Source organism: Catharus ustulatus, chromosome 15 (assembly GCF_009819885.2).
Source record: "Catharus ustulatus isolate bCatUst1 chromosome 15, bCatUst1.pri.v2, whole genome shotgun sequence".
Taxonomy (NCBI): Eukaryota; Metazoa; Chordata; class Aves; order Passeriformes; family Turdidae; genus Catharus; species Catharus ustulatus.
This window is the reverse complement of record NC_046235.1, coordinates 15,917,385-15,929,866: the sequence shown is the minus strand read 5'-3', so window position 1 is coordinate 15,929,866 and position 12,482 is coordinate 15,917,385. Positions and strand designations below refer to the sequence as shown.

The following is a 12,482-nucleotide window of genomic DNA, read 5'->3' as shown; positions in this document are numbered from 1 at the left end:
GGCCAGGGCGTGCCCGCCGCTGCTCCGCCTCCACGGGGCTAGGGCGTGCCCGCCGCTGCTCCGCCCCGCCTCCACCTGGCAGCAATGGCCCTGCCGGCTCCCCCCGTGGCTCACAGCTCTCACTTCCGGGTAGGCAAATTTTTTGAACTTTGTCCATCAGATAAGGCGCACCGGACTATAAGGCGCACTTCCGGGTTCCGGGGAAAATTTTAGTCAAAAGGGTGCGCCTTATAGTCGTGAAATTACTGTACACAATGAAAACTACTCTAAGGGAGTGAAGTATTTGCTTTCTAGCAAGTCTCTTCCAGCTGGATCCTTTTCCTGACAGATTCAGTCCCCGTTCTGCTCAACAGGTATACACAGGAGGGTAGGGCTTTGCTTATCCAGAGGGATAATGAAACCATTGTGGGCTGGCAAAGGATGTGCGTTCTGGGGCCACCAACAACTCCAAGAATAGTGCTGCAACTTGCTCTAGAAGTCTTGGCTGAAGTAACTGTAGCCTCCTGGGGCAGTTGACTCTTCCCGGACATACTGCTGTGGTGGGAACGGTCCGACAACCTGCACTGCTCCTGGCATCCTGCACATGGAAGGGAGCAACAAAAAGGAAAGAAAGGAGACAATGTCACAAATGCTCTGAAATGTGCCAGCTGCAATCACTGCTCAGCAGGCAAGGCTGTCAGTGGAGCAACAGCCCACTGCAGCCAAGGCAACAATTTGCCAGAAAATCTTCCAAGTGAATCCTTGCTCTCTGTGCCTGTGTGTAAACAGACACCTTTAGCATGGCAGAATTAGCTGCAGCACAGCTCAAGGACTGCTAAAGAGCTCCCATTACAAAGCAAACATCCTGCCTCTCTGCAGGCTGCAGAAGCTAGAAGAGGACTGCACAGCTGAATCCAGAGCAGCTTTCTGAAAGGGAGTTGTGTGGCTGTGACAGCTCCAACAACAGCAGTGTCCTTAAAGAGAACATTAATGTGTGTGTGTTGGGAACATCCTCAATGTTATCTCTAGAATGGAGTGCTTCTATTCACTGATCTAGTAGTGCTGTTTGAGAGCTGAAAGATCTCTTCCCATCAAGTACTCCCCAAAGCTGGGGGACCAGGAGGCTGTTATTCCATAGACAGACAACAAAGGATCCCAGTTTTCTTCCTGTCCTTTCTGGGGAATTTGGCTAGGAGCCTTCCCTCCCTTCAGGTAGGATTTCCTAATACCTCTTCCTTCTAAGAAGCTTTCTAACCAACCCAGGCTCATTACTGCACCTCTTTTAGTGAAGGCTCTTTAATTTAAGATTGGCAGTCTCCAGAACAAGTATTTTTGGTATTAATCATCTGGCAGCATAATTTTTTTCAATTAATAATACATGCAAGGGATGCCATTATTTAACTTGCCAGCTATAAGAGCGAGTTCAGGAATACAGTCCAGATTTCTGGAGCGTGTTGACTATATGCCAAATTTTAAAACAAGCAATCCCAACGGAGATTAGAATGGCAAGCAGATCTCCACTGAGCCAGTCCTTAATTAAATTAAAATCTCAGTTGCTAAGAGAAACTGTGTTTAATAGGTGTCGGGTTCACTGCAATGGTCTGTGCTGAGCTGAACTATTAGGAACCAAAAGTACCAGAGGCACTTCCACCTCGGCAGCACGACTGGGCTGTCTGCAGAGGGAGCTACTGGAGCAGGACACACACAGAGAGCCTGCACAGACCCTGCTGTTTTGTTTGGAAGTCAGCTGGAAACACGTGCTCAAAAATGCATGTTAGGTTATATTTAGGCCATCGATTTGAACAGCAAGGCTGGAAACACACTTAGACAAGAACATTACTTACTGATTCTTGTGTTTGAAGCCACTGATGTGAGCTTGGTACTGCTCTATGGAGTTCAGCACTATGTTACATGTGCTGCAGGGGTAGCCCTTCCCAGCTGAAACAGACAGCAGTGTTAGCACACACAGCTAACCAATCCTCGTGCCTGAGTTAGAAATAAGCCAGATACTCAATCACCTGATTTATTAAACAACCCTAAACAAAGACAAGTAACAGTCAACAATCTGACCAGGCAGGGAGATCACAGAATCCCAGTACCCCACTGTGTATCAGCCAGTCATTGCAAGGCAATCACTAAGCTAAAAAAAGCTTTCCCGATCAGAACATGGTTTGTTCATTGCTAAAAAATACAAACATGTTCCCTAAAAACAGTTCACAGTATCAGGCATAATAGAAGTTTCAGATTTTGACCCCAAACCCCAAAGGCTTTAACTGCCTTTGCAACTCCATTTGTCTCCCATATTCCTACTTCTGCTGATTTGGACATCTCAAAACAGAAAAGAGGAGACACTGAATTTGTATGCTTATAACATTTCAATAAAAAAGGCAGCCAGAGGAGATTACACCCACTGTCCAGATCCACAATGCAGCATTTTGCTAAGCCTTGCTGAGGTGCCAACTGAGGATATTAAGCTCTGTTCTCAAGAAGTTTGGTTACAGTCAGTGGATCAGTTAACTGCCAGGAAAAAAAAAGTTTTCAACAATAGTGGTACTCGACAGGATCAATGGTTTTATGTAACACGACAACTCCAGCTGGACTGAAAGTTCAGGAGGTCACAGATACCAAACAGGCAAGTATGGCAGCACAGGAGTCTCTAACAGGGAAAAATTCTGGCAGTTGTCCTCAAGACATTAAGCGTTCCTGAATTTTGGCTCACTGGGGAAGGGCTCTGGTTGGGAATCTCACAAGGAAGACATTTCCCTATGGTGAAAGGGGAGATGGACCCCAGGAGTACAGAGCAGTCTATCATTGGGAAGCTCAGCTCTGGATGTAGCAGACACTTCTCCATGCAGCTGCTGCACCTCAGATATTTCAGACTCCAGTAGGACATTTGGCTCTGAAAATTGAGCTGGATCTGGGCAGCAAAGACCAGAGGAGCTGATACAGCCTTCAGGTCTGCTCCCCTGCATCCTCTGCTTCCCTTGACCATCAATGTCAAGGTTTCTCTGTTGCAAACTCATCCAACAGGTGCGTGCACAAAGCTATCTAAACTACACTCCTCAATCCCAAACTAATCATTCCCAAAGAACTTTAAGTGGGCAGCCACCTCAGAGTAGCATTTGCAAAGAACACATTTTTATCTGCTGCAAGTCACGTCCCAGCAGAGTGTTTAGGGACAACTGTGGCTGTTGGCCACAGCCACAGGCAAAGAGAGCAGGACCAAACCTCCCTGACTGCAGCCCATGTCATCTGAGAAGCCCCTGATTATAGCCCAGGCTCTGAAACCTTTCCTGAAGAGCTGAAGTGGCCTGGAGATGTGACTGTATTCCCATTCTGCTGGCACTTCTTGAGACATATCAATCACACAGGCAAAGGCACTCTGCCCATCTACCCAGGCAATGGCACTGCCCACCTACCCAGCCCTCCTGGGCTGGAGCTCCTGCCCCTGTCAGCACCTGAGTCACACTCAAATGGAACCATTCATCAGACCCCACTAATTAGGTGCAGAGCAGATGGGTAACGTGAGATACTGAGCACCTTTTCCATCTCCCACACGGCCACGCAATGTGGGAGAGAACATTACTTGGCTAATTGAGCCTCATTTGTCATAAGTGCTACCGGTATCTAAAGGTGGCCTGCAAAGAATTAGAATAATTAATCTTCTGCTTGTGTGGGTTTTTATGACAGAGAAAGAAGCCCTTAATGAAGATTTTCAGAAGATCTGTCTGCTTATTATTTACCTCAAGTATCCAGCAGGTACTAAGACTTCCTGGCCCAACAGAAGGCTGCTGGGAGGAACAAAGGAGTTTTCTGTGAGTGCCTAATGCTTTCACTGGACTCAGAGGGCTTTCATCACATACAAGTGCTCATAAGCAGCAGATCATAAACCAAAAGAGTTGTAACTGTCTGCCTAAAGTTCCTCCTTAATAGCTCTGGGGTTTTTTTTTTTCCACATTCCTGCTTGCTCCAGAGAGAGTTGCATTAGTTCATCAGATGGAAGTGCCCACACAGAGGCAGAAAGGCATTCAGGGAGAAATCTTTCTGGCTTTCATGTGCTTTGAAGCAGCAGGTGCAGTTAAACCTATTCCTTCCATCTCTGGCTAGTCCCCTCAAAGACGACTTTTAAGCATCAAATGCCACTTTTATCCTTCCATTTTGGATGCAATCACCTAACTAGAAACAGTACTGGCTAAAATCCCTGGATTATCCGCACAGAGAATAAAAAGGACATGTCCCCAATTCAGCAGCACTGCATAACACAACCCAAAGCTTGTCACGAGTAGCTAGAGTCTAAAACATCTGCTGCCGGGGGTTACAACATCAACCAAATCAATCTTAGGATGTATAATCAAGTTCCTCATCACAAGCAATACTCCCCTGCTCCCTCCACACAGACTCTTGCCCAAAGGCCTGTCAGACACATTCTGTTTCTCTCCCACCCTGCTCTTCAGCTGGTTATCAGCCTCCCTGTTGAGAACTCACCCATGAAGGATGATGCTGGTGCATCGGGGGTTCGGCCATAGTGTGCCATCAGCTTGTGTTTGGTCTCCTGCTTTCTGTGCTTCTTGCCTACATAGTGCTGTTTTGCCATAAGGGGGTTGTTGAAAGTGGCATGGCAGAGGCTACAGAACTTGTCCGGGTCAGTAATGTCCTTGTTCTCTTCGTTAGAAGATGCAGTAGAGGTGGGGGGAGCAGCAGGGTGTTTCTGTGGGGGCACCGTTTCTGTAGGGTGAATCCAAACTCCTGGTCAGTCACAGAACTCAGAGGTAAAAAAGTGTTACTTTATTTCCCCCAAACCCAGTAACGCCCTACATCTAAACCCCAAACCCAGCCAATGTAAGATATCTTAATAAATTAATGATTTTCCTACCTCTTCCCTTAACGCTGCAGAATTTAAAGACATGTGGTAACATAACTCAGAGTATGCCAGGAAAGCTTTCAGGGTTTAAAAAATCCAACACATTAGCATATTTCTCCTTAACATAACCATGACTGTATTCAAGAAACACTGGGTATAATGAGCTTCCCACCTGCTGTTATCATCTCCTAGACAGAACATGGGCACAAGCCCTTGCACAGCAAAGGCAGTGGGATTCTGGAAGCACAGGACTTGATCCTGAATTCATAACGAGTCTTGCCTGAGACACAGCATAAATGGGATCAGGTCTGACACAGTGAATCCACACAGGGAAGCAGCTCTTGTGTGTGGTGGAGAAATCTGCCCCCTCTCCCTCTGGGATGCCAAAGAGCAGAGTGAGCAACCTGCTAGGGATCAGAGAGCTCCTCTCATGCCAGCACCAAAGGCACACACCAGACTGCTCAGTGCACATCCAGCTCTTCCTGCAGGCTCCTACCATACCCAAAAACAGGGGCTCCAAAGAACAAGAAGATCCTGGAGGTGGCTTTGCTGTGCACACATTTTAGTAAAGTCATGAAGACACACTGGGACAGACAGTTTCTGCCTGGAAGATTCCAGAAATCAGGTGTCTGGGTGACTCACAAATCCCCAGCTTGGAACTAGCACAAGCTGCCATCCTCAGGTACACTCAATGGCTGTGCTTTCCTTCTGTCCTGACCAGCTGCAGCCCCCCCATGCCCACAGCTACCCTTACCTGCCCTGGACAGAGGGTGTTACTCCCCACCCACCAGGCCTTTCTGGCTGCTAGCAAAGGGATGGGGCACATGGGCAGTTGTGCTGGGGCAGACAAGGACAGAACAAGCACACACTGATGCTCCCCAGCTGTCTTCTCCCACTCCCCAGCAATCTGCAGCTCCTGAGTCTGTGAACCTCAGAGGCCACATTGTTGGAGCTGAGCAGCCCTGGGGAATTTGCCATATCAGAGTTCCACCAATGACTCCAGTCTCTGTAACCTTTTAATGAGCATCATACCCTGTGACAGGCGTTTCTACATCTTAACATCACATGCCTGGTCCAAGCATCCAGGGCTGGGTACAATGGCTGCTGCCAGCTGTATTTCCCCCAAACAAAGCAAAACAAAAAAACCACACAACCTCTTGCCAATGCCAGCCCACTGAGCAGGCTGGCACAGCCAGGTCTCTGGAGGTGTACTGCTGGCTTACTCTATTTCATGGCAAAGACCACACACTCTTACAAGAGCTCACGCTGGGTTTCAACAAACATCTCATCAGCCCTTTAGGACTACATGAAGACACTCATACCTTCTACTTTGGGGGCCTGCTGCTTCATGTTCTTGGCATGAGTCTTGCCCAAGTAGTGAGATGTTGCCACGGCCGGAGAGGAGAAGGTCATGTTGCAGATGGGACAACACTTGTTCCTGTCCTCCCCATTGCTGCCTTCCTGCTTGCTGTCCTGTGCACAGAGAACCACTGAGTTGCTGAGGCTGGGAAGGACCTCTGTGGGTCATCCTGTCCAGCCTCCTGGTTTTGAGGAGAAACTCTACTGTTTGGGGGCTAAAGAAAGACCATCAAAGACATTTGGGTGTTAAGTTGATAAAGTGTGATGCAGCATCACCCTCTCCCTCCCTGGAGGGTGTTCTTGCACGAGATTACTGTTTTTAACCTGTCAGTAAAAACTCCAGGCAGACGGGCAGCCCTGGCCTGTTTGGGTTAAGGACAAGGTTAAGCATGTGGCTGCCAAAATTGGACCACACAGCCTTGTCCCCTGTAAGGTGTGAACTGAGCAGCACAAACATCACTATCAGTTGGGTCATCTGCAACACAACACCAGCTGAGGAGAGAGCAGCAGGCAGTTCTCAGCCTGACACTATGTGCAAAGGCATCTGCTGTTATCCCCCAGCTCCCTGCAAATGCCAGAGTCAGGGATTACAGCTGAAGCAATCATAAAAGTAGAATCTGTTCCACAAGGGAGTCACAGGACAGACAGATGGCTGAGTGGAACATGGGGCCTTTATTGACCAACAAGCTCCAGCTACCAGCTGAGGGAACCTAAATAAGTAAAATAGTTCACTGGGAGAAGAATTCCTGTGGATAGTGAACCCAATGTGCTCTGCATGATGTTATGCAATGATGCTCCTGACAAGCTGTTGCTTCTGTTCTTTCTCTGTCATTTCAAGCAAGACTATCAAAAAGAGGAAAATGCATTTGTTTAAATGGGGAGGACAAACTCAAAGAGGCTGAGTGGGGAGGGCAGCAGGAACTGGGACAAGGCCCGGTGAAACACCTGCCACTGAGCTTCTCAGTTCTCACAAAGCCCCTTCTGAAAGCATTTCCCTTGTTCACTTACAAGGCTGTGCAACTGCCTTTAGCCCAGCAGTTCTGGAATATCCCCAGGAAGGGAGACTCCATGGTTCTGGAATATCCCCAGGAAGGGAGACTCCACGCCTTCTCTGGGCATCTTCCAGTGCTCGGTCACTGTCTATGTAAGAATTTCTTCCCCATGTTCAGGTGAAATTTTCTGCACATGAGTTTCTGCCTGTTGCCTCTTACTCTGTTGCTGGGCACCTCTGAGCAGAGTCTGGTTTATCCTCTGCCATCCTCCCTTCAGACAATCTATAGAATAAAAGAATCATTAAAGTTGGAAAAGATCTCCAAGATCATCAAGTTCAACCTCTGACTGATCGCAACCTTGTCAACTAGACCAGAGCACTTGAGTGCCATGTGCAGTCAACAATCCTTATAGTGAAATTTCTCCTGATGTCAAACCTGAACCTCCACTGGCACAACTTGAGGCCATTTCCTCTTGTCCTGTTGCTGGTTTACTAGAAGAGACCAACCCCCACCTGGATACAGCCTCCTGACAGAGAGTTGAAGGGAGCAATATTGCCCTGATCCTTTCTCCAGACTAAACAACCCCAGTTCCCTCAGCCACTCTTCACAGGACTTACCCTCTAGATCTTAAGACATTAATCGTAGGCATCACTTATAGACATTGATCGGCTCTCCTCTCACCTGCTTCACCTCCAGCTTCATCTTCTTCCCCTGGGCACCCTCCTCCCCGCCGTGGATGGACAGGTACCGTCTCACCTTGTTGGCGTGTTTCTTGCTCTGTGGAAAGCAGAGAAAACCCCGCTCGGTGCCTGGCCGAGAGAGGGGCCGGCCTGGGGCGGAGGCGGGGGGCTCCCCTTTCCATACCTGGTAGTGAGCCAGCCGCTGTGACTCGGAGATGAGCAGGGCGCTGCACACCTTGCACTGCGCCTCGGTGAAAATGTGTCCGTTCTCCCGGATCAGCCGCTCCACTGTGGGGTGAAGGGGGTGGGACACAAAACGGGGGCGTCAGCGGCCCGGTGGAACCCCGCGAGGTGCGGGCTGTCCCTGTTCGGCATGCTCCGCACCTCGCAGGATCCAACCGGGCTAGAAGTCACCTCGTGAGGCCCGACCACCCGCCCGCTCCCGGTCCCGCCGCCTCACCCGCCTCTTTGCCCACCAGCGGCCCCGCAGCGTCCCCGTTGCTACCGGCCCCGTCCGCCATGGCCGCCGTCGCCGCCTCACGCTGTTCTCGCGAGAAGCCGCCCGCGCGCCCCCTCCGCGCCTAGCAACGGTAGGGCGGTCTCCCGCGAGAGCACCGCGCCCTCCAAAGGAGGCGGCGGCGGACATGTTGGTTGAGGGCATAGGAGTATTGCGGTCAGCCCCGTGGCGGCTCGTTTTTGTGGGTGTTTAAGCGACGCTGCGCATCCTTCTCCTGAGGGAGCGTCGTCCGGGATGAAAAAACGGCGGGACCACCAGCACCTCAGAGCGAGGCGGCCGGGCCCGTTGCCCGCCCGCCACGGACATGGCGCTGCCCGCTTCAGCACCCCAATAACCACGTGAGAAGCAGCGAAGCCTCTGCCGCCATCTTGGGTAAGGGCAATGAGGCCTCCGCCGCCAACTTGAGCGCGGGTGCGGGGCCCGCCGACCGGGGCCGGTGCGGGAGACCCGGCGGGGAGGCCGCGGGCAGCGGGGCGGCCCGGGCCCGGTGAGTACCTTGTGCCCTGCGGGGCATGCCGCTGCCCTACGGCGGGTGGGCCCCGGGCGAGCCGCGGGGCTCCCGGGCTGCGAGGGAAACCCCTTCCCTTACCCGGGGCCATTCTCTGGCCCCTGCCCCCGGGCCGACCTCCCGCAGGTATGACCTCCGGTCCCCGCCTCCGGCGGCCCGGGACTGGCCTCCAGCGCTGTTCCCTGGGGAAGGGACACTTCCCGGCCCCCTCTAAGGGCGCTTCCTCTGTCTCTTGTCTGGAGAGGACCCAGGTACTGTGCATGGGGATACCCTGGAACTCCTCCTGGGCCGTTCCCCGGGGTGAGGACCCGAAAACCGGAGCTCTGCCTTGGCCACATCCCCTGAGATCGAGGCGCTCCTGCCTCTCCTGTTCCTCTTCCAGGCCTGGCTCCCTCCCCTTTTCTCGGGGCAGCTCCCTTCCCTTAGGTGTGCCCACCTGTGGCTGATCCCCTTCCCCAGAGCTCACCCCTATCCCGACTGAGATCCCCCATGCTTCTCCCCAGCTTGTCGAGTATCCCTGACTCCATCCTTGTAAATACCCCTGCAGAGCCCTCCCGAAGGCAGCGGGTTGGGAAAGAGAAGGGAGCGTGGGTGGGGTCTGGGGTGAGTGTCGCTTTCCCTTCATGTACAGGGGGAAAACGTTTTCCTCCCCTGCCCTCGGAGGAGGGCGATGCTGCGGGCTGGACTCGGGGGCACTGGAGCAGGGAGCATCTCCCGAGAGCTCAGCAGCCTGTGCAGATGCGCCCGGCCATGCATGGCCTCTGCAGTGTCTCTGTCCCCTCTGTGCAGAGCCAGGTCTATAAACGGATCAATCCTGTAAACAATTTCTCTCTCCCCGGGGCGCTGCCAGCCCTCGTATCCTGCTCACGGAGCATCAGCTGGGCCCTGCGTGCAGGGTCGAGCCGAGGGTCTGGGGATGATATTTCCATGGAATCGTGTGGTGCTGACCTGCCTGAGCACGAGGAGCATCGTGCCTCTGCTTCCCGAGGTGGGGGGAGTTGTTTACAAAGCGACAGCCTGTGTCTCCAACGACTCAGGAACTCATCCGGGGATGAGAGTCATTCATTTTTTTTGGCTTGGTTTTTTCGAGCATTTTTCAAGCTGTCACAGCTTGGCAGGTCTGTAGCTGCAGTGTCAAGATTTAGAATTGTTCTGTCGGTAATTGCTTTCTGATTCATCAAAATGATAGATGAGAGGGAAAATGACAAATAATCACAAGTTGGGGATCTTCAAGGATATCCCTAAAAATGTAACTGGAGAAGTGTGGCATGTGTGAGTTCCTTGTCAGGAGGTCACCTTTGCTGTCAGACCATTTACAAAAAAATTCTCTTAAATTCAGAGATGGAAAAAAATCTGGATAACTGCAAAATGAGTCTGCAAACTGGACTGCAAAGGTAATTTTAGATAACTCAGTCTCTGGCCTTTTTTTTTTTTTTTTTTTTGCTGGGTCTGAAAGCAGGTATCTTCCCCTTAGGCACTCACAACTATCCTTTCCAAGAGTGCTAAAAGCAAAATATGCTCAACTTCGCTTCCTGAAGAGGAGGTCTGTGCTCTGATGCGTGTTGTCTTCCCTCAGCTACACCAGCTTGTCTAATAAAAGCTATTACTGCTCTCCTACTCACAGCTTCAGACTAGCACAGCTACGAGTGATCTCTTACTTGTCTTGTTCCCTTAGTTACATTTTCAGAGACTCTCTTTGCCACAAGTCCCTTCATTTTCAGAAGTGTTGTGGGAGTTGTGTGGTTACATCTCTTACATCTCCTCTTTTCTCTCCTTTAAATGTTGAAGGTAGGTGACTCATCATAACTTCAGCTGATATTTCTCAGTGATCTCTTATTTAGCACAGAGCACTGAGCAGAAGATGTAGAGTCAGAGGAGAGATGGTGATACCAGCATGGATTAAAAAAAAAAAAAACAACAAACCAAAGAGGCAGCACAGCAGTTGTTTGTTGCTGTTGTCTTTGTTGTGGGGGTAAAAAGGTTTATAAGCTGCCTCTCCAGAGCCTCAGTGGCCCTGCATGGGCCCTTCTGTGCTCCTCATGGTATTTGAGGGAGTGGTTTTGCAAAGATAAGGGAACATGCTCCAGCACCATGGATGCTCTTTGTGGGGGCAGCTCACAGCAGCTGGGTGTGAGGCTTGGCTCATCTCCCTGAGCAGGGAGGGCAAAGAGACCACTTGGAGCAACAGATAAAAAAACTGAGAACAAATATAGTGAGGATATTCCAACAGCACTGGAGTTCAGTTTAGCTGGAGCTGAACAGCTTTGTTTTTCAAGAACCGGTCCTTTACCAAAAGCAGTGCTTGTTTTTACTTTCTTTTAATGGCTCCAAACTGACAGAGGACAGGACTAAATTAGATATTAAGAAGAAATTCTTCTCTGTGAGGGTGGTGAGACACTGTCACAGGCTGCCCAGAGAGGCAGTGGCTGCCCAGGCTAGGTTGGACAGGGCTTGGAGCAACCTGGGGTAGTGGAAGATGTCCCTGCCCATGGCAGGGGTTTGGAATGAGATCATCTTTAAGGTCCCTTTCAACCCAAACCATTCTATGATTCCTAAACAGACTGCAGAGGTCCTTGCAGTTACTTTGGCCGTGACTGCCCGTTTGTGCAACATTCTGCTTTCAGAGGGCTTAGCAAACCTTTGGTGCAAATCATGACTCACCAGGATAATCGCCTTTTGTCTCTGGGCGTGTGTGTGCATGTATTTGCAGAAGGAAGGCTGCAGATCATAGGGAGGGAGCATGGTTTTTCCTCACCTTGCTGCTCGGACTGTAGATGGAGCAATGCACTGCTGTTCTCGGCACTGATGGGGATTTTGGCCTCCCTTAGCGTTTCTGTACGCAGTGACTGTTTGCAATTTTGTGGTGTTACAGAGAAGGGTTTGGCTCTATCCTGGGTGATGTAGGGTTTCTGTTGCATCTTCTCTTATTTTAGATCTCGGCACACATCTGAGCTATTTCAGTGATCTTGAAGGAAGGCAGAGTGATTCTGTGGAAGGACACTGGTCTGGGAACTGGCCAATTTAACTTGCATTTCCAGCTCTGCTGTTCCCTGATGTGGAACGAGGGGCTTGTTGTTCAACCTCTGTCTGCACATGTTTAATTGAACTTCAGCGGAGCTGGTCATGCTCATCCTGCTTTGTAAGGCTCTTTTACATCACAATTCAAGAAGCACTGAATGTTATTGTTGAGCTAGAGGCAAACAACAAGCACAGGCAGGAAAGGGTGATTTAACTCTGTGCCATCCTGCTGCTCTCCTTTACTGAGATCACTTCCCAATCCTCTCCTCTGAGCTCTTTTGGATCCAGGCTGCTAGTGCTTGCTGTGCATCCCTCTCCATCAGTCTATGGCTGCCAAGGGAAGGGATGCTGAAGTACCAGTTTGCATTGTGTGGGCACCTGCCCTGAATTGTTCCATGCACTCAGGTTTGCACTGATAACACTCAGCAGGTTCCTCACTGCTGTTAAGTGCCTTCATTAATGCGGATGGTTTGGGCATGTCTGGATGGAGTTCTTCCGGAGGCTGCTGCTCATTGAGAAATCCATGCTGCCAGATAAACCTGTTGTCGTTTCTAGCCTGCCTGCTGCC

At 50.6% G+C, this 12,482-nt stretch overlaps 2 protein-coding genes across 5 annotated transcripts in view; one reads left to right on the top strand and one right to left on the bottom strand.

Annotated features, from left to right (window-relative positions):
* Window positions 1–275: 275 nt before the first annotated feature.
* Window positions 276–8,417, bottom strand: ZNF346 (zinc finger protein 346). Its single transcript, XM_033073389.2, has 7 exons — window positions 8,332–8,417; window positions 8,056–8,159; window positions 7,873–7,968; window positions 6,163–6,313; window positions 4,465–4,704; window positions 1,824–1,917; window positions 276–577 (listed from the first exon to the last, which is right to left on the bottom strand). Exons 1-7 carry the CDS (start codon window positions 8,390–8,392, stop codon window positions 472–474), a joined length of 852 nt encoding a protein of 283 aa, XP_032929280.1. The 5' UTR covers window positions 8,393–8,417; the 3' UTR covers window positions 276–471.
* A 79-nt stretch (window positions 8,418–8,496) lies between these two features.
* UIMC1 (ubiquitin interaction motif containing 1) overlaps window positions 8,497–12,482 on the top strand; it is a 39,695-nt gene continuing 35,709 nt past the window's right edge. For 3 of the 4 annotated variants that reach the window (XM_033073385.1, XM_033073386.1, XM_033073383.1), the window contains exon 1: window positions 8,802–8,875. The gene's annotated coding sequence lies outside the window, so the exon portion shown is untranslated. Of the gene's footprint in view, window positions 8,761–8,801; window positions 8,876–12,482 lie in introns of those variants that run through there. The other variant, XM_033073384.1, reaches the window with a different exon arrangement.

Coding starts and splice junctions, on each gene's coding strand:
- ZNF346 (XM_033073389.2), bottom strand. CDS start 8,392: ATGGCGGACGGGGCCGGTAGCAACGGGGACGCTGCGGGGCCGCTGGTG. Junction 8,160..8,331: donor GCTGGTGGGCAAAGAGGCGG/GTGAGGCGGCGG, acceptor TTCACCCCACAG/TGGAGCGGCTGATCCGGGAG. Junction 1,918..4,464: donor ACCAGCATCATCCTTCATGG/GTGAGTTCTCAA, acceptor TGTCTGTTTCAG/CTGGGAAGGGCTACCCCTGC.